Source organism: Pholcus phalangioides, unplaced genomic scaffold (assembly GCF_987345545.1).
Source record: "Pholcus phalangioides strain wild (caught in Gottingen) unplaced genomic scaffold, Ppha-v1.0 ptg000012l_1, whole genome shotgun sequence".
Classification (NCBI taxonomy): domain Eukaryota; kingdom Metazoa; phylum Arthropoda; class Arachnida; order Araneae; family Pholcidae; genus Pholcus; species Pholcus phalangioides.
This window is the reverse complement of record NW_028301605.1, coordinates 20,506,086-20,531,663: the sequence shown is the minus strand read 5'-3', so window position 1 is coordinate 20,531,663 and position 25,578 is coordinate 20,506,086. Positions and strand designations below refer to the sequence as shown.

Here is a 25,578-nt window from a genome sequence, read left to right as displayed (position 1 = left end):
AATTTGCTGACGTAATTCTTAAATGGCCCCTTACCGAATGAATAAATCTTGGGAGGTTTTTTCAATGCTCTTGAGAAGACAATCCCTTCCCAAAAGTAGGGGTCATGTGGAGTATACAAGGGTTTCAGTGTTAGTCCCCTATCTTTGTTTCCTATCACTCCCAATCGAGCTATATATTGGGTGCGTAGCTGACTCTTTCAAACCGCATTTTACTGGCGAACCGTCGATCCCAGAGGCATACTTCCAATTAGAAAAAGTATCCGAATAAGATGTTGCCCTCAGTATATGTCATTCATATTGCAAAGGGTTGTATAGTTATTGAAATAAAAAAAATTAACTTTTTATACAGACACCCTGTGCTCAAAAACCCAATTAAAAAGTTGTTGCCTTGTCTTTCCTGTGTGACGCCAACAAAATTAATTCTACATTTCCAAGTGCAATATTCGCTGAGATATTTGAATTCAAAAAAATTGAGGGAAAATTTTGAAAAAAAACATCAACGCTACCCTAAAAATGCCCCCCCCCCCCATTTATACTGTTTTTTTTCCTAATTTTTCTCCGTTTTTTGAATTCAAATATCTGAGCAAATATTGCACTTGGAAAAGTAGAATTCTTTTTCGTTGCCATCAACAGAGACAAGGCAACAACTTTTCAATTTGGTTTTTGAGCACAGGGCGTCCATATAAAAAGTTAACTTTTTGTTTTCATAAATATACAACCCCTTGCAACATGAATGACGTATCTGAGGTCCACTCCTACGTTATTTGGATATTTTCTTCTAATTGGAAGTACACCTCTACGATCAACGGATCACCAGTAATTTACGGTTCGATTGTTGGCTATGCGTATGTGTATACAACCCTGTACGTGATTGGCAACCCGTCGATCGTGGGACCTTTTTTTTTTCGTGACAGAACTGTATTTTACAAACATCAGTGTTGAGAGGTTTCCTAGGGCTGTTAAAACAAGTTGTGAAAACAAAAAAACAAACATTTGTGTTCGAGCTTGAATAGATTGTTCGTGGCATTCTTTTAGAAGCACTTCAGTGAGGTGGTCAATGACAAAGACTATTATCAGAGGTCGCTTCGGATTATGCAACTAAAAATTTCGAAGCTAGTTTTTGAAAAAAAATAGTCATTATCTTTTACCTGAGTTATAGGAGCAATCGCTCTTCCGAGATGGGACGCCAACGACCTACTTGGCGGAATGTTCAAAGATAGCGAGTTCATATCGCTATTCAAACTTCTTGAACGTTCGCACGCGCAACTAGTCAAGGGGGAGACCGGCTTCGGAAAAGAATGAGCAATGTCTTACGTCCCGAACACATGGTATATAAGCCCTCTCCCGCTACACCTTTCCCGTCAACTATTGCAGAGAAAGAGAGAGAGAGAGAAGATTCGGGTCTAAATTTATCTCTGGAGTTTCCCAACGTTCTTCAAGTTGTGGGATCCAAAATGCGAGGAATCATTGGGTGGCCTTCCACCAACTAGTGAGGAAGGACTGTATTTGTACGTTTGCTAGAGAGAGAGAGATTCCCGCTTACTGAGGCTGTTGACTCGAACGAGAGGGGAAGCGACCAAAATGCCGTAACCGGATCAGATTCAGCAAGGCTACTTACTGTTGCATTATTTAAGCTGGACATCAACTGGACAACGTCACTTCACCTACCACTTGCGAAAGGAAATCGAGATCTGGTAAGCCTTTGCAATGGATTTCGATTGATGCTTGATTCTCATTAGAGATGGGACGAATGTTCGGCTGCTATTCGGTATTCGACCCTTTTGCCGAATATCTGTGCAAATATCTAGGAACAACAAATTAATTTTTAAAAATTATATTCATTGGAATTTACCCAATAAATTTTAAAAATTTAGTGATTATATTTTATTGTGCGGTGTTTACAGTGCCGTAACCAGCCATTCCTGCGCCCGGTGCAAGAATTTGCATTTACGCCCATTCTGGGGCCCCCTTCCAAGTGGGCCCTGTGTGGGTGCGCCTGCTTGGTTACGGCACCGGGTGTATATCCCTTTCTGTGAAAGAGGTTATGTCAGTGTAAATTTCCAGGATAAGGAAAACATGAAATTGTAAATAGAATCCTTCTGCAATAAGGTAGAAGTGAGCATGAATTACACAATTTCAGTAACTGAAGGATGTACCTAGACAAGATACGTATTGAGGTACTGAAAGAGGCAAAAGGGGCAAAATAGGAAAAGTAGGAATGTGACATAAAATTTAATGATACATTACTAGTTGAGAGTAAATTTTTGTTGACATTTTTGACTTAATGAGGAATAAAATCCTCACAAATGTTGAAAAAAAAATTGATTCTGTAAGTAATATTAGAATACAATATATAATCGTTGAATTTGATTGCCGGTATCATGGTAATATAAAAATCTTTCAATTACTAGTTCTTAATATTTATTTAAATAATAAATGGCATAGTTTAAATTTAATATCAATTCATTTGAAATAATAGAAGTAATGAATTTGAAGTAATAATTTTATTTTCAATTAAAAGCATCAATTTCAGTTACAATTGTGATGAATTTTAAGAAAGCTGATATTCGGCTGCCGAATATTGGAGGGGGGGGGGGGTATTCAGCCAAAACATTAGCTAAATATTCGGAATTCGTTCATTCGGCCAAATCCCTATTCTCTCTCGTCTCATCCCTAATTCTCATTTTGAATGAGAAATCTTCATCTATAAGATTTGTTTTACAGATTTTTAACAATTTTTCAACAAAAAAAAAAAGATCATATTTATCAGTGATCTATTGATTCTCCCTCACTTCACTACAAGAGATTATTAGACGGTGTAAGCTATACACATTACGATATTGAATCGTAAAATGCAGAATAAGATACAGAATTTTATATAAGTCCCAATATAAGGAGGCATTTCTATTCCGTCTACATCTTCTTGATTGCATGTGATACATGAAATACACATTCATGTTACTTCCCATGCAAAAATTAGCTTTTTTGTAGTTAGGCCGTGATTACACTATCAAAGTTCGATAAAATATCTTTTACAAAACTTGAAGAAAAAGCAACCGAAAATCCTATTGGTTACATTCACTCAAATGTAACCGATACGCTTAATTGGTAGCATTTTTCAAGTTTTATATAGGAATTTTTTTGTCCGGCCTTTAGGCCATAGTTGATGCCAGATTCATTGAAAGACGAATGATGACGAATATGAATCTTGTATTAACGAGTGGAGAGGACATTTCTATACTCTGTTGATATTCAAATTTTAAAAACTGGTGTATAAAGGTTTTAAGTAGAGGATTTTTTTTCGCTCTAAAAACCGAAAGGTTTGTTTGCTCCGGTAGTTGTTTTTGCTTGTTCTGTTCAAAGCATCATAGATACAGAATCGTCTTAACGTATGGACTCACTCGGGCACGGCCCGGAGGCTTCAAGAGAACAGGGGCCTCACAAAAATCAGAATTGGTTGAAATTTTTAAGAATTTTCCAGGTAGGAGGACCCCAAAAAAATCGTTTGGTCCGGGGGTGCCCATGATGCTCTTAAGACGGCCCTGCATATAATATACAACAGGCAAAATGCCCAATGAGGTGGCTTAGAAAAAGATGCCCATAACAACAGCAAAGTTTATAATAACGATATATAATAACGATAGTAAAGGTTCCATAATTTCTGTTGAGAAAAGCTAGTCTATGAACGTTTTTAGTTGTTTCCCCAAATTCTTGTTTTATGAAGAGATTCGGCTTTTGTCTCTTTGCAAACATAAAAGATCCAAACAAGAAAAAAAAAACATGTACGATTTAATAGCGGATAATAAAGGATATAAAGTCATTGCTAATCCATGATTAAAAACAAGTTTAAACTTCGTAATACTAACTTTTCGGAGAACTAACTTTGATGTTTTGCGAAGAAGGTTAGCGGAAGTTTTCAAAGACCGGTTGGAATCAGTAGGGGTGGTAAGTCAATGGGAAGAATTTAGTACGAAGCTGTCCTCTGTTTTGCACGACGTCATACCCTTTGTTCGAAAAAAGCGTGTTTGTACATCACACCCTCTATGGTTCACGGATAGCGTGCGGAACCTTTATCTTGAAAAGAAAAGAGCATTCAGAGAGTATAAAAGTAGACGAGGTGACCTATCATTGTTTACTGATAAAAGAAGACTGTTGAAGAAAGCGATAAGGGATAGTAAAAAGGAAGTTGAATCTAGGTTGGCAGATAACATTGGCTCTGACCCAAAATCATTTTTTCGATACGTCAATAATGGATGTAAGGGGACAGTTGGCCCCCTCTCGATAGGAGGCTCAAAAGTAGAGAGCAATGTAGGCATGTGTAGTGCTTTCAATGACTTTTTCGCGTCGGTTTTTAATGGAGATAATGATATTCGATATACGGGTGTTGCATGGGGTAATAAAACGCTCAACGATATTCAAGTGGAAGACGTGGAGGTCCTAAATCTTCTAAGAAATGTATGTGCAAGCAAAGCACCAGGACCAGATGATATCTATCCCAGGGTTCTCAGGGAAGGTGCTAATGAATTGTTGGGGCCAGTCGCACAGATATACAGGAGTAGTGTTGCTGAGGGTATCGTCCCGAGTGATTGGAAACTGGCTAACGTTGTTCCGATATTTAAGAAGGGTAGTAGAGAAGTGGTGTCTAATTATCGTCCAGTGAGTTTGACGAGCTCCCTCTCGAAAATTTTGGAAATTATCATCAAAAGGCAGTTTGTGAAGTGGATAGACGAGAATAATGTATTGTCGGATAATCAGCATGGGTTCAGGAAGGGGAAGTCATGTGTAACTAACCTCCTTTGCTTCTATGATTACGTGACTAAGGCTTTGGGTAAGAGCAAAAATGTCGACGTTGTTTACCTTGATTTCCAGAAGGCATTCGATCGGGTCCAACATGGCAAACTCTTGAAGCGTTTACACGAGATTGGAATAGGGGGCAACTTGCTGAATTGGATAGAATCGTGGTTAAGAGATAGGTCGCAACGAGTTATGGTGAACGGGGAATTCTCTGGTTGGACAGACGTCACAAGTGGAGTTCCTCAGGGAAGTGTCCTTGGCCCCATACTTTTTTCACTTTTTATCGATAAACTCGATCAGGGTATCGATGGAATTACTAGCAAATTCGCAGATGATGTGAAGCTAATGGGGGTAATCGGGAATGAAAGCGATAGGGAGTTGCTCCAGACCAACTTAAACAAGATTGCAGCATGGGCAAATGAATGGAGCATGACGTTTAGCGTAGATAAGTGCATGGTCGCTCATTTTGGTTCGAACAACCCACGGTTCTCTTACGAGTTGAATGGTGTCACTATCCCGGATGCAACTAGAGTCACCGATTTGGGAATTCTCATTGACGAGCGACTTAAGTTTTCTGAACATTGTTCAGCGGTTGTCAAAAAAGCGAATAGAATGCTTGGTCTCATTTTCAAAAAGGTCTCTTCGCGTTCTCCTAAAGTCATTCTTCCGCTTTTTCGAGGCTTAGTTCGTTCTGGACTGGAGTATGCTGTAAGGTTTTGGAGACCATACCTACAGAGGGACATAGACTTGGTTGAAGGGGTGCAGAGAAGAGCTACGCGTGTCCTTATTGGCACACAGGGCTTGAGTTATGAAGAAAGACTTCATTTTTTGAATATGTTTACATTGGATGAACGCAGGTGTCGAGGAGATATGATCGAAGTGTTCAAAATTTTCAATGGGATGGATAGGATGGACCATGAACTTTTAGTACACCGCCAATCGACTGCTTTTACAAGGGGACACCAGTATCGATTGGTGAGGGACAATGCAAGGTTATGGTGTCGCAGGGAATTTTTCTCCAATAGGGTTGTTAATAAATGGAATAGCTTACCCCCGGAGGTAGTAAATTGTAACACAATTGACACGTTTAAAAAGAAATACGATAAACATGTTGGGGTAAATCGAGAAGCTATCCATTCTTAGAATAAGACAACCATAAGTATTCTTTATGGGCATTGTATAATATTTTATCATGTGTATATATTGTTTGTAATCTGTGTTAATTGCATTTTTAATTGGGTTGCTGTATTTTTGAAACATATGACAACCATATTTTTATGGGCATCTTTTTATCAGCCACCTCGTTGGGCATTTTGCCTGTTGTGGCGTTGTATTTGTATTTGTATTTGTATTTAATACTAACGCTCTTAATTCGTGGTCAGCCAATCAACAAGCGTGAGTTAAGGAAGTATATCGAGGGCTTCTTATAATTTCATTTGATGCAGGTAAACTCTTCGGAGATCGATAATCAATTCATTAAAATATGAGAGAGAGCGCACGAGGCGGCTTTTCCTCAGCCTAATACATCAAGGAATTGAATATTTTTCTGGATACAGGTACCCCTCGCTTTACACGGTTTTGAAAAGTTAATTTTAGAAATTGCGGACCGTAAAATTTGGTGTGTAGTTTTGATTTTAGTCCTGGAAATGGGGCTTGTAAATTAGAGGTATGGCATAATTAAAATGACAAAATCTGTTGGATTTGTTCATGTAAGATGAGACATATATGGAAGAAACGCTCTAATTCGTCTCGCCAGATCTCACTAATGAGCATCTTTTGGTAACATAACAATTCCATCGGAATTTTAATCGAAGGAAATGATCCTTATGAAGCTATAACTGTTATATTTGGGAGGAATATTCCTCTAACTTTGCTCCCAAAGCTTTTATAAAGAGACGATGAATGCTACTTGGAGCTGAATCTTGACTGCTTTCATCAAAAAAGTTATCAGAGCCACATAATCATACCTCCTAATAATCAGAACATGGCCCCGCCGCTGACATATAAGAAGGAGGTCTTTGAATCACACAATCATACCAGGCTCTTTAGGAAAGAAAACGCCCACATTCACTAGAATCGATCAGAAGTGGTGAAGACAGAGAGAAGTGAAAAGTATAAATTAAATTTATATTCATGTAGCATAAATTGACGAGATTTATTTATGAGTTTGAATAATTAATTTAGTCAAAAAAAATTATTTGGGTGTTGGGGTTCTCTTTTTTTTATCTATCTGAAGAAAACCCTTATCTCACCCATGTTGAATTCTACTCGCTTTACGCGATCATTTTGTGGAATCAATTAATCACGTAAAGCGAGGGACTCCTGTATTATGCGAGGTGAACTCAGAAACGAAAGTTATCCGGTCTCCATCGGTACACATATCCAGGTTCTTAAAGTACCCCCAAATGAAGAAATCAGGGTCGTGTTTCTAGTGGTGTTTATGATAGCGCGCTTGCCCGGTTTTTGAAAGGTCCTGGGATCGAGTCCTGGCATAATATCCAGAAAAATTTCTAACTCCTTAAAATATCTGAGAGTTTGTTAATTGGAAATTTTAGAGTAAGATGAGATGCAAAATAACCATCAGCGGTTTTTAAAGAGTTTGTGAAAAGGAAAACACGAGAGATTTTTTTAAGAGCGGCGGAAAATGATCCGAAAGAGCGACTTTTCTACTGTTTTGAGCGACGACAGACACAGAAAGTAGCAGAATAATAATAAACAGCTTTTATATTTATTTTGAGCCACATGGTCTGTTTTTTGAAAAATTAGCTTCTTTTTTTGTTTGCAACGGCGCAAAGTGCAAAGAAGAATATAACAGTGTAGGTAGAGTAATAATTCTTTGCTGTTTTTAGAAATAAAGAAATAATCTTCCCGATTGAGTACCAAACTAAAACTGTGTAGGAAATCGGGAATAGACACATTTCTTCATTGTACGCGAGTATTTCTTTTCTGTATGCATTTTTCTTTGTAGTTTTGCTCATTTCGCGTTAAAATACATATTTACTCAGGCTTATGACCACAAATTTTAACCCTTTAAGCGGCACAGTAGAAATCAGTAAACCTCATCCGAAATGCCGTATCTTTCTCAATGAAGTACGCTTTCTTCCGATTTTCAACAGGGGCAAACTAAGGGGTACAGAAGAAAAGAGTGTTCCATTGAGAAATCAACTTCATACAAAATATGGCTTGTCATTGCTTAAATGAAAGCCTTTTAAAGAAGCGAGATATCTCGTCAGTGCCGCTTAAAGGGTTAAACGACTGGCTTGAGGTACCTAAAATAGATTTCGAAATTTGTAAAAAAAAATAAGTATTGCAATTGTGTGTCTTTTATTGAAATAATGTGATATTTGTTTCATTGGAATTGAAAATTTACTGTTTTTTTTAGATATTTCACATGCTGAAAACTCATCTTGACTCATCTTGCAGCTGAAGTGTGACACTTCTGTGTGATTGATACGTGGAAGTGCGAATATTCAAGATAAAATATTCGTCCAAACATGTATTCTGTCTTCTATAATTGAACTCAATTCGACGAATGTTTGAGTTTAAAACGCATCGAAGATCATTTTCATCTGGTCCCGACCATTTCCAAATAAATGGACTGAATTTGAACCCTTTAAAATTGGATGCATTGCACACGATAAAAGGGGAAAAAAATGTGTAACTGAAATTCAACGTAGGAGTGAATGCTGTCATGTCATGAGTTGTTGTAACCACGTTCTTCAGAAGACAGCTTGGTCAAGTTTGGTTTTATGAGTATCTACAAGTTTCGAGACATGACCTGAATCACCAAACAATTTTTACATCCTACTCAACTGTTTGAAAGTGACTATACGCCATGTTGGACGTACTCCGCAGTTTGAAAAGTCTCCTCAAAGTCGGCCGAACGCACATAGATAATGAGATTTTCCGGCTTCATTATACGTTCACAGTTCTGGTTTTGCTAACGTTCTGTATTGTGGTAACCACTCGGCAGTATGTTGGAGACCCTATCGATTGCGTTCATGGCAACGATGTACCAACTACGATAATAAATACATATTGCTGGATTCATACCACCTATACGATACCTGGTGCCTATGGTAAGAAGGTAAGAACATTTTTTTTCAATATATCACTTTCAAAATATTAACCCTTCAAACCTATGAGCTATCAAATTGGACCTAGGAACGCCCTGGAAAGAAACCGTCTTGGACCATATCAGTTTTTCTCGCCAAGTCATTTCTGTTGTGTTCTACCTCAGCGCTGCAAGTAGAATTTCTGGATATTATAATTGTGCTGCAGATCGATTAATATATTATAATATTATCAAAAGATAATCATATAATTTTAATATAAATATCGCAATCAGTTATAGGATGGATTGTCATTTTACATGTTACATACGTAGATCGCAAATTTTAGTTTTTTTTTTTTTTTTCAGAAATAAAATTACCACTGCCAATAACTGCCACCTTTCAATAGCGGCCACATTTTCACGATCCCGTTAGTGGCCGTTGTTGGGAGGTTTTACTGTACTAAAAAAAAAACAATTATACGAGAAAGCTATTTAAGAATTTAAGACTCGTATAAGCTGGGGTTGGGTTTTTGACTTCAATGACAAGAGTCAAAACCTGGTTTAAACTGTCAAAAACCTAAATGGATAATGTTTTGAACAAAATAGATGTGTATTTTTTTGCATATTATAATGTTTTATTTTTAAATATTAATTTATTCAATAATTAAAACAAAATATGAATTATAATTTGCAATTTTGAACGTTTTGACATAAAAAGCGTCTGGAGCATGTAAAATATAATTTCATGGTTTATTTATCTAAACTACTCATTACCTGTGTTCAATTTACTAAGCGAAATAGCTTTTATTCAAAATATAGACTAAAGTCGTCACTCCGGTTAAGTCGTCATTTTTCTTCAGGCCCTTCCAGCTCTCATAGACAACAATGTTATTAAACCCTCGTTTACTCGTCACTAATTTCGGTTAAGTCGTCACCATGAAAAAGTTTGAGAAAGAGGAGCAGACTATTTTTATGGCTCCCATTAAAAAAAAGAGCGTATTAACAACATTACCATATGCTTAAAAGTCACCATAAAACCCTATATACCTAAACGAAACAGTTTAAGTAATGAAAGTTACGCTGGGGAAGTTCATTTGCCGACTAAGGTTTTTTGCGGACTGTTCAAGCTGGATCTCATTTCTGCATGGGCTCTACTGGAGAAACTGCGAGACACCCAGGCTCTGTCGCAAGAAGCAACGTAAGCACTTCACCTTCCCCAGGGGGGGGACCAGGGCATTTCCGGCAAAACCAAAATTTATTGATACGTCAAAGATTACACAGTGCAAGGAAATCCAAAAAGTATGTAAATCGAAGAATCAAATTAATCAAGTCAAAGTCAAAGTGCAACGCGCGGGCACGGATAATAAATTATCATAGAAAGCATGGGCTCTACTAATTTAGGGCTTGAAATTTAAACAAAATATCTTTGTTGAAAAAAAATCAGTCATTCTTTCCCAAGTTGCGGTCTTCTGTTTACTTTTCCCTGCCCAGGGCTTCTCCACAAAGTCAAAACTGTTCGAGGTTACTTTGTAGTTGAATCATGAACTACTGATGAAGAATTAAGATACTAAAATTTTAAATTTGATGTCTATGTAAAATTAATGTGCAATAGTGAGTTCTATTATGCGGGAAAGACTACCTATATTCTAACAGTTGCTCTGTTAGTCTAAATTAAAAATTGCTAGTATAAATCAAAGTGTACAGTACATTTTACCACAATAATCTAAGTAATAAGAGATAAAAAAGATAAAAAATTGCTATTTTTCCTTTCGCAATCTGTAAATTTTATAAATATTGTTATTTTGATTCATATTTTAATAAATGTCATATTACTTTAAATTTATACGATTTTCACAACATTGCACATTAAAATTGACGGCACTCCGCTTAAGCCGTCATGATTTTTCGATAACTTGAGGTGACGACTTATCGAGGTTTTACTGTATTTATTCGTTCTGTATGGCATAGTCACTTTAAACATTACATGCAATTAACATGTGTATTTTCAATGGAAATTTTTATATTGAAAAGCAATATTTGAGGTTTTTGACGTGACAGTCAAAAACCTTCCAACCCTGCTAGCAACGGTATTTTACGTGAATCCATCTGGCAATCAAAGGATTGAAGAGCGAACAAAATTTCATTCAAAAAAAAATTCTTCAAAATTTTATTCAATTATTTCAAAAACTTTTTATATTCATATAACAGCAGCTATTTTCATTCCAATCATGAAACTGGGAATGTAGCTATTATTTAAGATCCAATTGATTATTGCCGGTGTTCACACAAGTAATATAGAGGTGGACGCTGGCAACACCGAGCGACCCTTTCTCATGAATCGTTTTCCACACAGTAGCTCATTTGCGCGAAGGGCGCCCGACTGCTCCTGTTTTCACGCTCTTATTCCACCGGCTGTTCCATTTCCTGCTTCTGCACCATAATATAAACAACGCCGTGTTTATAAATAAAAACTTTCTTGGTTTAATTTCACTTACCTGAGATCTAAACCTTGGTACAAACTTTAACGCCAAGTTGTGAATGATCGCAACAGAATCCGAAACCCACATGCCTGATAAATCTCGAGACACTTTGGACTTGTTCCAAGTATCCTAGAAGAATTATTCAACGTAAATATCATATATATTATCATCATATTGAGCATTAACATGCCTTCAGATCACGATCAATATGTTTTACCAAAGACTTCATCATGTCCATAAAATATGACTATTGCGTTTTTCTAAAAATATCGAACGTATCTGTATATTTTCCGATAAATTATATGGCTTTTTTCAGTTTCCTCAGTTTGATTGCTCAATCTTTGCCGACTAGCTTAATTTCATCGGCATGTCCCCCACAAAGGTGGAACCAACTGGGCCAGGGACAATTCTGAACTTTTTGTTTTTTCACACTATAAATTCACTACGGGGGCCGTGCAAAATTTTGCCTGAGGCCCGACAAAGATCCAACCTTGGACCCTGCTGCAGGATTTTGAGCCATGGTATTATTTGCTACTAAATGCAATGTAATACCTATGCTATACGAGACTAGCAGCCTTCTAACTTTTAACAATTGTTCTCTCAACTGCATCACAATCTTCTAACCAATCAATGAACACCGGCTTATATAGGAATTACTATTAGCAAGGTTATAAAATATAAAGGTGTGGAAAATAATTTCTTTATACTAGTAGTTGCGTATTACTGTGAATTACTAAAATTATTTTTCGTCGTCATTTTCCCCTTACGATCAGCGGAACATTCATCCTGTATGATTTCAAGCGTCAAAAGCTTCATTTCTTATCTACATACTAGATAAAAGCTCATTTAAATATACAGGTATATAAATAACGTTACATGGCGTTATAATGACACAGAAAAGTTACTTTACCCCTTAAAGTTTGTCCCACGAATTCAGAATCACCCTGTATGTAAAATGTGAACTCTGCTTGTCTTGACAAGAAATTTATTTTTCCAATAGCATATATTGAATGTTAATATGCCTTCAGATCACGAGAGCAATATGCTCTACCAAAGGCTCCATCATGTACGTGTAATATGACTATTCAGTTCCTCTAAAAATATGAGCATTTTTATCAATGCATTTTCTGTTAAATTATAGGGTTTTTCAGTTTCCTCAGTTTTGTAAACTTGATTCTTCAATCTTTGTCAACTAGCTTAATTTCATTGGCATGGCCCCCACGAGGGGGGGGGGGCTGACAGGGCCCTAGACCCGAGAGGTTCGGAACAATTCTTAATATTTTTTTTTCACACTGTAAATTCTTTACACAGGGGCCTGATAAAGATCCAGCCTAGGGGCTCTGCTGCAGGATATGGGGGATCATGTTCATCGGTAGAGTACATTCGCGTAATATGGATTACAACTTTTATTTTTTCGATTATTTCAATTTGAAATATGGTAGAAATTTCAAACTGGCATTTCTATAAAATTTGGTTTCTTGTCTTTGCATTGGCACATGCATCTTGTTTAAAAATGAATATTATAACTAAAAAAAAAGTTATTTAAAAACCATTTTCGTACGGTGATATGGAATGGGGTTCAAAATGAAGGGAACTAATTCGAATTGATCAAAAACCAGATTCAATGAGGCTATGACAATGTGAAATTGTGAAATGAAAATTTAAACGTTTGCTTTTGTAGTTGATGATCCGGGGTGTCATATAGTCTCTCTATATTTAAAAGAGAATAAGAATATTGCACAAATGCAATATTCTTATTCTGTCCGAAAACAGTCAAGGTATGCTCACAGTCAACAAGAAACATATGGTTCTATACAGGGTGATTTAGAAAAGATGGGAAAAATCCTTTAGGTAGTGATGCAAACAACGGTCATCAAAGAATGCCTAGTCTAACATGAAACGCAAACGCGTTTCGAAACGGAAGCTACGCAAACGGTGAAACGGTATTCCGTTTTGAAACGCGCTAGCGCTTTTGCGTTTCATGTCAGATCATGCATTCTTTGACGGCGATTGTTTGTATTGGTGTGTACTATCACATCTTAAAGGTTTTCCCATCTTTTCTGAATCACCCTGTATATATAGAGACATCTGTCCTCTTCTATCTTACTAAACTTTCCATCTTGAAGAAATATTCTAGCCCAACTCAGATAATACTTCTAGTATTCCACATTACCCGGCACACCATCTGTGAAAAAATAGCGTTCCATCTAACCGGAGAGAACTGATAACTAAAAATGAGCACAGCATAATAAAATGCAGCACTTGTGAGGTACATTGTGTGTGCTTAGTTTCAAATTAATGAGCGCATTTTCAATAATCAATAAACACCTTTGTAGACTTGCCTGAGTAAATTTATATATGTGGAAGGGGATGAAAAAATATTTTCCTAATACCAGGCGTGGTGATGGTGACGATCGAGCGACACAATTGCTATAGCAACACGGGGACATTTTGAAGTTTGTTTGCTACTATTTCACTTGGAGACCATATTTGAAGGCATAGAAAACCGGGTATTCCATATTAGACGATTATTCCATAATACCCGAATGTACTTGTTACCACAATACCTGTGCTATGCGAGACTAACGGTCTTCTAAATTTTTAATAATTCTGTGGTGTTTGGTTTTGGTCAGAACATGATAACTCTAAAATCACAGTTTTGAGATATAAGTATTTTCATTGTCATTTAAAAATCAAAAATAAAGCATACACACACACAAATACAAATGAAAATATCATACATGAGTATGTTGTTTAGCTGTACGCACGTATTTGTGCATTTATCTCATTTCTAATTAGTTATAATTAGCAAGACCTATACTTTTAGATCAAAAAGCCATTATTTGGAGATATCATGTTCTGACCGAACACCACAGAATTATTCCCTAAGCTGAATCTACTAATCAGTCAGTAAACCCTGGTTTATATAGACTTTTTAACAAGGTTAAATATATGAAGGTGTATTAAATATTCCCTTTTTTACCGCTAGTAGTTATGTATGTATTATTAAGTTACTAAAATTACTTTTCCTCGCCATTTTCCCTTTATGGCCAGTGGTATATTCGTGCTGCATGATTTCAAGCATCAGTAGCTTCATTTCGTTATCTACACAGATAAAAACTCATTTATACAGCTGTATAAGTTTTTGGAGCATTCACTCTCCAAACAATTGGGAAACAATAAATGAAATGCATGCGCTCACTCATTTCGCACGCAAAGTCGTTCATTGTGTGGCAAACTCAGCATCTGAAAATAGTGCCAATTTCTATGACTTCAGCAATTCTTTGAATTTTTTTTTTCCTCTAGAGGAGAATGATGGTCATAAAAAGCTGAGAAACAAATCAAAAGACAATTGTGCGAGAAAGAGCGAGTGCTAAAGTATGTCGAGTGAATGCAGAGTGGATATATGCTAGAACCTTTAAAAGAAAAGCTTAAACTTTTATATCTTGTGCTGCAGAGTCCTGGAGCAAATTAACGGGGCTGCCCTGTCGAAGTTGTGGCACTGTTCTTGTCACTTCAGCAAAATCGTAGAAAGAGTTTAATTGAAAAAGAAGTATATCATATTGAAAACTACCTAAATTAAAAATAAAATGCAATATGCGAACTGCCCAATGAGGTGGCCCGAACCCAAAAATAGAAAAACTGTCGTAACTAAATATTGACAATTAAACTTAATATATATATATATCCAGCAACATCTAATTCGAAAAAACTATTGCATTATTAATAATGTACTAACTTGGAAAACAATATATTGCCCGTGAAAATATGGCTGTCATCTAAGAATGAACATTTAAGTTCATTTCCATTGGTAGTAATGATTGAAGCGAATCTGTGAGTAAAATTGAAATCTGTAATTATTCCAAGCGTTTAAGAAGGTTTTCATGAAGTTTCGAAAAAAATGATATTTTCATATAATTTGCAGCTAATCTACTTCATTTAAAACAATTCTATGCCCAAGACTATTCTATAAAGGAACAAACGGCTATTCTATTTGCACTAAATCCAATTAAAATACATCATAACGATAGTAAAATTGAAAGTCTCGTAGTGGTTTTCAGATCTCAAAAGAAATTACCGAAGTTTGTTGTATTTGATTCAAATCGTCAGCGATTATGTTCACAACTCGTTGAAGATGTAATCTATGTTCACATTACCACCCATTATTACAACTCCTCCAGCTTTTATCTAGCACATAATAAACATTTAAGGTCTTACTTGATTACATATAGTGAATTTCCCAATCTAACTATTCATCATTGTGTTGTGTACTTTCCCCAAAATGTTCGAGATGTTAAAACTATTGAAATTAATTTCCTTTTTTTATATTATTTTTGATAATGTAATAAAGAGTTGGTAAATTGAAGAATTAATTCAGTTTTTCCAGATGCAAATCTGAGGGCTAATAATAGAATTAATTTCGTGTTTTGATTTTTCTTTTCTTTTTTGTTACGACTTGGAAACACGAGGAACAAGAAGAGAGAGGGCGTCTATCTGAGCGTTTTGATTCTCGTCCAAGTTTTTCTTTGCAGACACTGTTGTTTAGAGTTGAACCAATGACGCAATGTGTTCTGCTACTATGCTCACTGAGCATCGAACGTGCTTGACTGGAGAAAGCAACGATTCATTGAATCAGAGTAATTTCAGTGGAAGCGTTCGTCCTACGCCCTGACGTCACAAAAATAACAGCACGCAACCGCAAACGTCGTGTCGTAAACCATAGGAAGCGTTTCTAGCCTAAACGGAACATTTCCGAAATTTCGCATACGAATAAAAGTAAAAAGATTTTCCTATAAATAATGTAAACATAGTAAGACATCGTCTTTAAATGACACGTTTTCACTGGCGCCAAAACATTGAAATCAATCAACTGTTAATAAGTAACAAGACTATCCGGCCAAACCACAAGTTTTAGGACTAAAAGATGGAAAAAGTAAAATTTCCTCCTCTCTCCGGATAATAATATAATAGCTCTTAGACCACCCTCTAAACCTGAACCCACAAACATATATTGAGAGCAACTGAGAAAAACACAAAATGACATAAATGACGATAGCACATGCACTATGTGACCCTAAAAGGACTAAAAGTCCTTCCAGTGGGTCTATATGAATTAATTAACGAGTTTATTTGATTAGGCCACAGCCGTCGTAATGTACCGATCGGTTAACATTTAATAAAATCATATATTTCTTTAAATCTTTCAACTGAACAAAGAAAGCTCATATATATATATACATACATATACTGTATATGTTACTACCAAAGCCCAAAGTGCGGTCAATTCGCGAAGTTGCCGGCCATGTCGCGAAATGGCTTAGAATTTGGCCAAAGTCAGCATTGCAGTAACGATTGGGCTTTTGGCCAGCCATTCCGTGAAATGGCCGTGGATCCCTTACCAAAGCTCGATGTGCTGATGTAAGACGGCCCGGTATATATAGAAGCCAAATCCTTTTTTTTTTCATCGCCAACGTGTGATACATGCCTATGTATAGCAGCTTTATTGGATTAGCTCCATGTGAGAGGAAGCAAAAGTGAAATATTTGAGAGAAAAAAACTATAAAAATAGTTATATTAACATATAGTTTTTCTGCCAAATTTTGGAAAGGAAAAAATGATTACCGCATCGTGACTGTGGTCTGATGGGTTGCCATAACTAACGTGGACATAATTATAACGAATTGGTCAATTTCGGGCTTTAGCAGTGACATATATTTTATTTAATTATTTAAATACAAACATATAAAATTATGCTATGCTTTTGGCATACAGAGAATCCACGTACAATCATATTTTCACGTGTATTCTTCATTCGATTAATAGGAATGATTACATTTTTGAAATTTTTAGAATTAATCGTTGTATTTGTGTTGTTTTAGGCGATCTGTTCTCGGTGTAATATGGTTTCTAGACTGGTGTTTAATGAGAATATAAACATATTGTTATTGGATATTATGGTATATAATTTATATAATTAATTGCATAATATAGATAAATTATTTTTAGGGCTATATATCTCTATAACTCTTTTGGAGAAGTGTTTTAACGTTAAAACAAAAAAAAACTCGATTTTACTTTTTAAAAATGTTCAAACGTTTACCCCTACACTTTGATAATAATAAAAAACAACTACAGAAATAGGACAAGCAATTAACGAGAGATCCCAGATTTAGATTATTATCACTACAACAGCACCTTCGACCGCTGACGCAGCACGAGATACATTTGGCATTTTATCCCACTATGGTTCACAACCCCATAAATACGTATTCAATTTTTTATACAAATGCGGATGTGGTAACGAGTGCTATTAGCATATTTTCAATTAAAACAATATATCAACACAGCAATTCAAATAATTAGAGTGGATTTTTTAATTAGTCACAATGGCAAATTATGGGTAAAACACGTACACAGTTTTCGTTTATTTTATTGTTATCTGTAAAAACTAGGGACCCCAATTTTTTTTTTTTTTCGTTCTTGTATTTACATTTCTACGTTTTTGTGTCATGTATATACACGTTAATTTGAATCTCGTAACTGAATGCTTATTGTGAATATGAATGAACATACATAATAAAGGGTCATTTAGATTCCATGTTAGGGACCTCAATTATTATTTCCCCCCCCCCCCTCTTTATATTTCAGAATTTTCTTCGGCACGACCACGCCCTCCGGGACAATGAGCTAAAATTACTTAAGCGACAAAGCCTGGTCGTGCTTGGTCTGTTATCTACAAACTGATAAAATCTTGCTTAGCAAAGTTGAATAGTTGTTACCTTGAATTTTATTCCCGATCCCCTCAATTTGGCGCTAATTTACAGATATCTCGTTTTGTTTTTGAAGAACCATAACATTTTGGTTAACTCTAATCTTAAAACTCCAAAGAAGCTTAATTCAGATGTTGTACGTCGCATAATTTTATATTGCGAATGAAAATGATAATGAAAGGTTTTTATGCGATAAAACAAGTGCCATTCAATTTACTCTGTAAATAAAAGCGCCATCCATCACTGCAGCACTCACGTTATTAACTTATGGGATTCAATCAGTTCTGTAGAGTCACTTAAATTTTTATTCCACTAAATACTGACGTACTAAAAAATTCCGAGTTGCTTCCTGAGGGGATTTTTTTTTTCTAATCTAGATAAACTTCTAAAAATTGATAATAGTAGACTGCTCAAATTATGTTCCCAAGAGTGCCAAAACACAAAAATTTGAAAAAACTCTTTAAAATCTTTGTTGTTGTTGTTGTCTAGATATCCAGAATTTTTTTTTTTCTAACTCTAGTAATAAAATCCCATGAGAGCCACCAGACCTTCCTGTAAGACAAAATCATCTCATCAACCTTATTGAACTTTTTCTATGCCTCTAATTTCTACTTCAACGCTATATATATAACTTCTTTATAACACCCCATTTTTTAGCTAAGCAAACAGCAAAAAGGTAACTTGACCCTCTCTATGGGGTTCACACCCATAAAAATAGGCGGCAAAATTTTTTGTAGAGCAGTAAAGATATCCAAGTACTTTTTGTATCATTTTCAAAACAAACCATGGTGACTTCGGACGAAGCAATGAATCTACAGTAGAGTTAAGGGTTTAGCACAATGCAGTCGGTGTTGATCGTTGATGCAAGTAACAATGTCCGAGCCTTTTCACTGAATCACGTAACAGAAAGACAGTTCACGATATCTATAAGCAGGAAATATCACAGACATATTGTTCGAAATATGGCAAAGATAAAACCAGTGTACGCACTTCTTCCAGGAACTGAAATTCCTGGAAGTCAACGTATTTTAAGGCTAGAATAAGGTCTTTAGAAATGAAGATATAAAATTCGAAAACATTGACCAACATCACCCGCTATGCAAACACGATAGGAAACCGTTGAGCGTGGTTTTGCTGTATTCTTGGGGAAACTGCATTGACAGCTACATTTTCAGATAGTTATTTGGTGTCAGAGAACCAGCAAAGTTTGTTGAGTTTGGTGACAAGTGTTTGTGGTGACATATGGTGATGTTTCATGTTTTAGATTACAATTTCCCGTAATTCTCTTTATAAAATGTTGTTTCCCTACTCATGATGAAAGTTTTTTTTCGTGAAATAAAATTATTACAGCGATTTGCAGCAGCTCTGTTATTCAGGCACGTGATATTTTCACTTCAAAGTATGTGTGGAATTCAGAATACTTACTTTAAATCTTATTTACTTAATACTTACTTTAATTATTTTTTATAGAATTATTAATTTCATTAATTCTGAATTTTCAATAGTGTTCTGAAATCATTTCTTCCGTTAATTCTAAATTTTAATCAATTTCGAAATTATTTCTTTTATTAATTCTGAATTTTTCATTTGTTTTGGAAAAGGTTTCTCACATTAGTTTAAAATTACCCCCATCAATGTTTGTGTTAATTAACATATTTAATTGTGTGTTTAATTATTTGTTTATGGATATTTCTCATCGTTCGTGTACATTCTGTATGCCGAATCCCCTTTCCCACAAAATATATGAAATCGAAATGAATTACCTTTTGGGTGAGACAATATACTAGGGAAAAATTAGTTCGCCTTGCCTTGAAATTTTTGATGGTTCAGTGAGTTTCTCAATCAGTCCTGAAACTTTCAATATATTGCATGCGAATATTAGAAGCGCCCGTGAAAATTTTAACAGTTTATTATTACATTTAGAAAAATTTGTAATTCCATTTGATGTTGTATTACTGTCTGAGATTTAGATCGAAGAAACTGATCTGTACAATATTTCTGGTTATAACAGTTTTTTTTCAATTTCGAAATAGAAATAGATCAGGAAGCGTTATTGCATACGTTAATAACAAATATTCATTCAAGTACTGCCTTGAATATTAATACAGCTGAAGGCTTATATTTGTACAGTGAAATGTCAGATCTATGCTTAATTTTATTTACAAATCTCATGATTTTTCCTCGAATGAATTATACAAATGAATTCAGAATGAAATATGCGTAAGAAGTTATGAATTTGATTAAAACAATTTTAATAAGACCGTTGCGAATGTATTATATGGCGAATTTCTCGATATTGTGTTCAGGCATCGTAATTTCTGGGCAAAACACTCTACATGCAAAACAGCAAATAATTTGAAAAATCTTTGTTAATGATATCAATACTTTGGATCTACATGGTGATTTAATAATTATTCTAAATTATTTTTAGAGTAATTATTAATCACTATTAATTTACGCTAAGGCTATTATAGCCAAATCGCAATTGCTAATTTACTGAAAATTTTGATTACACCGAACCGGCTGCCTTCGTTAAGCTAACAGCCAGCATACGGCAACGGCACGGGCAAGACGCGGGAAAGGCGTGGTCTGAAGGGGAACGAGCCGAGTCACGGCCAACTGACGCCCGAGCTACGGTTCTGGTACGGTGCGGATATGTATGTCCAGACCTTCATCCACATTTTTAATGCTGTTTTTTCCACTTTTTTTCTTTTTCGAATTCGAATATCTCAGCCAATATTGAAACGTGGACATTAAGTCATTTAGAAAAGTGGATTTTTTTTTGGCATCAGGAGAGATAAAGAAAGAAAGATAAAAATTTAGTATTATATATTTAATTAATAAATAAACGACAAAAATTGGAAAAATACTTCCATATTGTAACAAATATTTTCATACCAGCTTTTGTTACATGTAATTAATTATTAGTTAAAAACTTTGTGCTGTCTTACATTATATTCGATTATTCTTATTGTATGACAATGAATTTGAGTTATTAGCTAATAGATGGCACGGCATAAATAAATTGACAATATAAATCGTGATTAGTATAACATAACATAATTTAGTTGTCCCCAGTCAATTACGATAAGAATTACATATTTTGCAATTAAATTACATATTTTGCAATTAAATTACATATTTTACAATTAAATTACATATTTTACAACGTTTGAAAGAAAATACAAAGAGAGAAAGAAAAAATTATACTCGAATGGACACGGTAGAACAATTAATTCATAATGTGATGAAGAACTTGGACAGGGAAGAGAGCAGTAGCTAAAAACTAGTAAAATGCTCGCGTCCCTATGAGGACATCTCTATAAGTGACGCACATGTATCTTCTTATTTCTTTTGACCTGAAAAAAAGATAAAAAGACAGGGAAACAGCTTTTTAATTGGATTTTGGGGTACAAAGGGGACTGTATAAAAAGTAAATGTCGATATAAGAAGAACATCGATGTAAATTCCAGTTAGAGCTGGAGAACCTATTTGATTTGTTATACAGAGTGTCCTGTAATTGCTAGTGCGGCCTTTATTTAATCAACCGTTTGTCGTAGAGATATGGTTTCAATTTAAAAAAATGTTCATAATGTGTTCAAAAATTACCCTGTACCAGCTTTGAGAATCAAAATACAATGTGTCACAAAATAAAAACTCTAAATATTTATGGCGCTAGAGGGAAAAAAATCAAACCGGTGAAGTTAATAGTAGAAGAAATAAACAAATTAGTGAAAGAGACCGGGGAGAATTTCAGATTCACCCAACACTGGAACTACCGCGCGGAAATTTTGACCCCACTTGGAAATTTCGTTTTTTTTTTTTTTCGAGTGTACGTGTTGTGAACCTAATATGAAGTTTGTTTCTGTGTAATGCTTGTTATGTGTAGTGCTGCCATCTGCTATCAATTTCTCTAACTATGAGTGAAGTGTAATGATTTACAATTGTACCGTCGTAGGCCTGTTTTTCTCTGTGGCGGGACTTTTTAACGAAGAGATTGGCTCGCTTCGCACCTCGAAGTTGGGAACCAGAGAACACCAACTCCGGCCGACCACCACTGTGGAGACGGTGGGATTCGCTTACACGGCGAAAGATGCATGAAAAAAGGGAGAAATGAAGAATTTGCCAGTATACTAGCTGCTGTGTTTATGTTTACAAATTGTCTCACACAATAATACTTTTACCGCTGGATTAACAAATACAATACAAATACAACGCCACAACAGGCAAATTGCCCAACGAGGTGGCTGACTTAAGAACATCCTGGATCCCCGAGCCCCTACCTACTACTGCTACACCACACATGCAACCCCCCCCCCGTGGAACCCCCCAACGAATCGGTACATGCGGAATGTGCGTGTACGTGTAGTGCAACCTGACGTAAAGTTTGTTTCTGTGTAATGCTTGTTATGTGTAGTGCTGTCATCTGCCCCCAGTTTTACTAACTATGAGTGAAGTGTTATGGTTGAATGATTTATCGTTGTAGGACTGTTGCTCTCTGTGGCGAGACTTTTTAACGGGGAGATCGGCTCACATTTGCGCCTTGAAGTTGGGAACCACAGAAAACCAACTTCAGCCGACCACCACTGTGGGGTTCGAACCCGGATCCTCGCATTACGAGTCCGGCACTATAACCACTCGACCACCACAGCGGCAAAAAAATGTGGAACGCTTCACGATTTTGCGTGTCATCCTTGCGCTAACATTATGAATAACAATTCAGTATTCACATTTTTTTTTTAAATTACTCTTCAACTTCAACAATGGCCGTTACATGATTGTTTCTTTTGTTTCAGGTTGGTAAGGACATCCCTCATCCCGGTATCGACTCTACTCAAGATGAGAAGAAATTCATTTACCACAAGTACTATCAATATGTCTGCTTCGTGCTTTTCTTTCAAGCTGCGTTGTTTTACATCCCGCGGTGGTTATGGCGAATGTGGGAAGGTGGTAAAGTGCAGGCCCTGATGATGGACTTGGACGTGGGTCTGTTGGGAGAAGCTGAAAAAAAACAGAAGAAAAAACTCTTAGTGGATTACATTATGTCATCCTGGAAGAGTCACGATTGGTATGCCGGACGCTACCTTATATGTGAAATTTTGGCTTTTGTTAACGTCCTTGGGCAAATGTTTTTTCTCGATAAATTCTTCGATGGCGAGTTCATGAACTACGGCCTAGAGGTGTTACATTTCATGAACATGGATCCCGAGGAACGAGTAGATCCGATGATCAGAGTGTTTCCCCGAGTAACGAAGTGCCGTTTTCGCAAGTATGGCCCCGGAGCCAATCTGGAAACCCATGACGCTTTGTGCGTGATGCCACTGAACATCCTAAATGAGAAGATCTACCTGTTTTTGTGGTTCTGGTTCATCATCTTGGCCGTGCTTACAGGTTTCGTTCTGATTTTTCACGCGGTGCTGTTTGCTTGCCCACCTGTTCGAGTCTACGTACTGAGCATGCGGTTTCGGTTTGTCCACATGGAAAACCTTCACACCCTTGTACGGAAAGGTTCTTTCGGCGATTGGTTTCTCATGTACATGCTCGGACAAAACATCGATGCTATCATTTTCAAAGAACTAGTCGTTGAAGTGGCAAAAAAAGTTACCAGCGAGCCCAAAGAAAGTTTATGACATGGTGGCGGGGAAGTCATAAGTCTTCTTAAAACAGCGTTAACTATAATTAGAGTTTTTTTCCTTCTTAAGTTCAGTGCGTCTTTGAAAACGTGGGTGTTCAGTGAACATGTTAAACGATTTACAGCATCGTACACACTACACAGTAGACGTCAAGAGATGAAAAATACGTATTTCAGTACTTCACGTATGTTTGTTATTGCCAATGGTATGGATATGTAACATTACTTCGATTCTTTTTTTTTTCCATTTTCTTATGTGTATTAATTGTAATGTGAAAGACGGAATGGTTTCCAGGACATCATTGTTGATAAATAAATAAGTTCTTGGGCCTTCTACGGCAAATTATGGAAACGTAAATATATTTGCATCAATTTGTGTATTTAAAATGCAGTTATCATGTTACAATAATACGTACAGGGTGGAAACTCAAGGGTGTTTCACCTAAAACAACTCGCAAACCGTTGGCTATAGAAACATCTTTCAATTAGGAAAAATATCTAAACAATGTTTCTATCTTGAATGTGCCTTTTACTGTATAAAAGACTGTATATGTGCTGAGATAAAAAATTTACATTTTTATACGGTACTACCGTTTCCCTCTAACTTTTCAATTAAAAAGTTGTTGCCTTGTCTCTCCTGAGGTCAACTAAAAATATCCCATGTTTCTTAGTACAATATTCGCTGAGATGTTTGAATTACAAAATCACTGAAAATGGGAGAAGGAACAGCATACGAAGCATTGAATGAGCTAATCCCGGTGTTTCTCAAAGTGTGCTTCGTGGACCCTAGGGGCGTCGTTAACTTTTGTCGGGGGCGTTGTTAACCTTTGTCGGAGGCATCGCGTCGAGCAAGAAATATCGATTTGTGTGCCTTCATCTTTTATGCACTGTTCGTGCATTTATATTGGCTCTTTTATGCATGCATAATACCCGTTAACTATTCTTGGGAGCTGTTGATAAACTATGACCAGAGCAAGGGAGCCACGGGTGAAAACATTTTGAGGATCACTGGATCACGTGGTTCTTTCCCTCATTTTCAGCGATTTTTGAATTCAAATGCTTATGTGAATATTGCACTAAAAAACATGGAATCTTTTTTTTTTTTTTTGGCCGCAGGAGAGACAGGGCAAAAACTTTCTAATTTGAAGTTAGAGAACAGGATGACCATATAAAAAATGAAATTTTAAATGCACATATGGCCCTTTGTAAAGTAAATGGCACATCCCTTTTTTTAATTGAAGGATGTTTCCATAGACAACGATTTACGAGTTATTTGAGGTGAAACAGACTCAAGTTTTCACCCTGTATATACCGTATGTTGCAATCTATAATAATGATAATGTAATAACTTGATGCTCACGTATTTCCAACAGATCAGCATGATCCGTCCAGGGAATGTCCCTAGCCACGAGACTGCCAGGCGGCTTCGTTTCTGCTTCGAGACGTATTGAATTTGTATACTATATAATAACTTTCGTTTTCTTCTACGAAGAAATAATAAGTTGACTGAAGTTTATGGACATGAATGACATGGGCAAAAAGGCTGCGCCTTGCTGTTTCATTTGTTCTAAGAAACTTTGAAACAACTTGTACAAATGTTTTTAGATGTTGTTTTTGTATAGAAAATTTGTTTGATACATACATATATATAGAAAATATCTTATATTCTCATTTTGTATACCGAGTTTTCTCTGTGTGGTTGTCTCTTTACATATTAAACATTCAAGTAATTCTTCAAATTGTTGTATTTATCTTAAAGCGTTCAGTACATTCTTCAATATTTTGAAAAATCAATTGATGCTCTTAATGTTATTATTTCACTATTTTTTCCCAAAAACAAAAAAACTT

At 36.0% G+C, this 25,578-nt stretch overlaps 1 protein-coding gene across 2 annotated transcripts; it reads left to right on the top strand.

Annotated features, from left to right (window-relative positions):
- Positions 1-1,245: 1,245 nt before the first annotated feature.
- Positions 1,246-25,467, top strand: LOC149079855 (innexin shaking-B-like). 2 transcript variants are annotated; one of them, XR_016193687.1, is made up of 4 exons: positions 1,289-1,694; positions 8,177-8,881; positions 22,895-23,936; positions 25,104-25,451. XR_016193687.1 is itself a non-coding variant. In XM_089240366.1 (3 exons), the coding sequence occupies exons 2-3, from the start codon at positions 8,630-8,632 to the stop codon at positions 23,726-23,728; spliced, it is 1,086 nt and encodes a 361-aa protein (XP_089096492.1). In that variant the 5' UTR covers positions 1,246-1,694; positions 8,177-8,629; the 3' UTR covers positions 23,729-25,467. The 2 variants fall into 2 exon arrangements, 1 of the variants encoding a protein (XP_089096492.1); XM_089240366.1 differs by having other exon boundaries at positions 1,246-1,694; positions 22,895-25,467.
- Positions 25,468-25,578: the final 111 nt, after the last annotated feature.

Coding starts and splice junctions, on each gene's coding strand:
- LOC149079855 (XM_089240366.1), top strand. CDS start 8,630: ATGTTGGACGTACTCCGCAGTTTGAAAAGTCTCCTCAAAGTCGGCCGA. Junction 8,882..22,894: donor CTGGTGCCTATGGTAAGAAG/GTAAGAACATTT, acceptor CTTTTGTTTCAG/GTTGGTAAGGACATCCCTCA.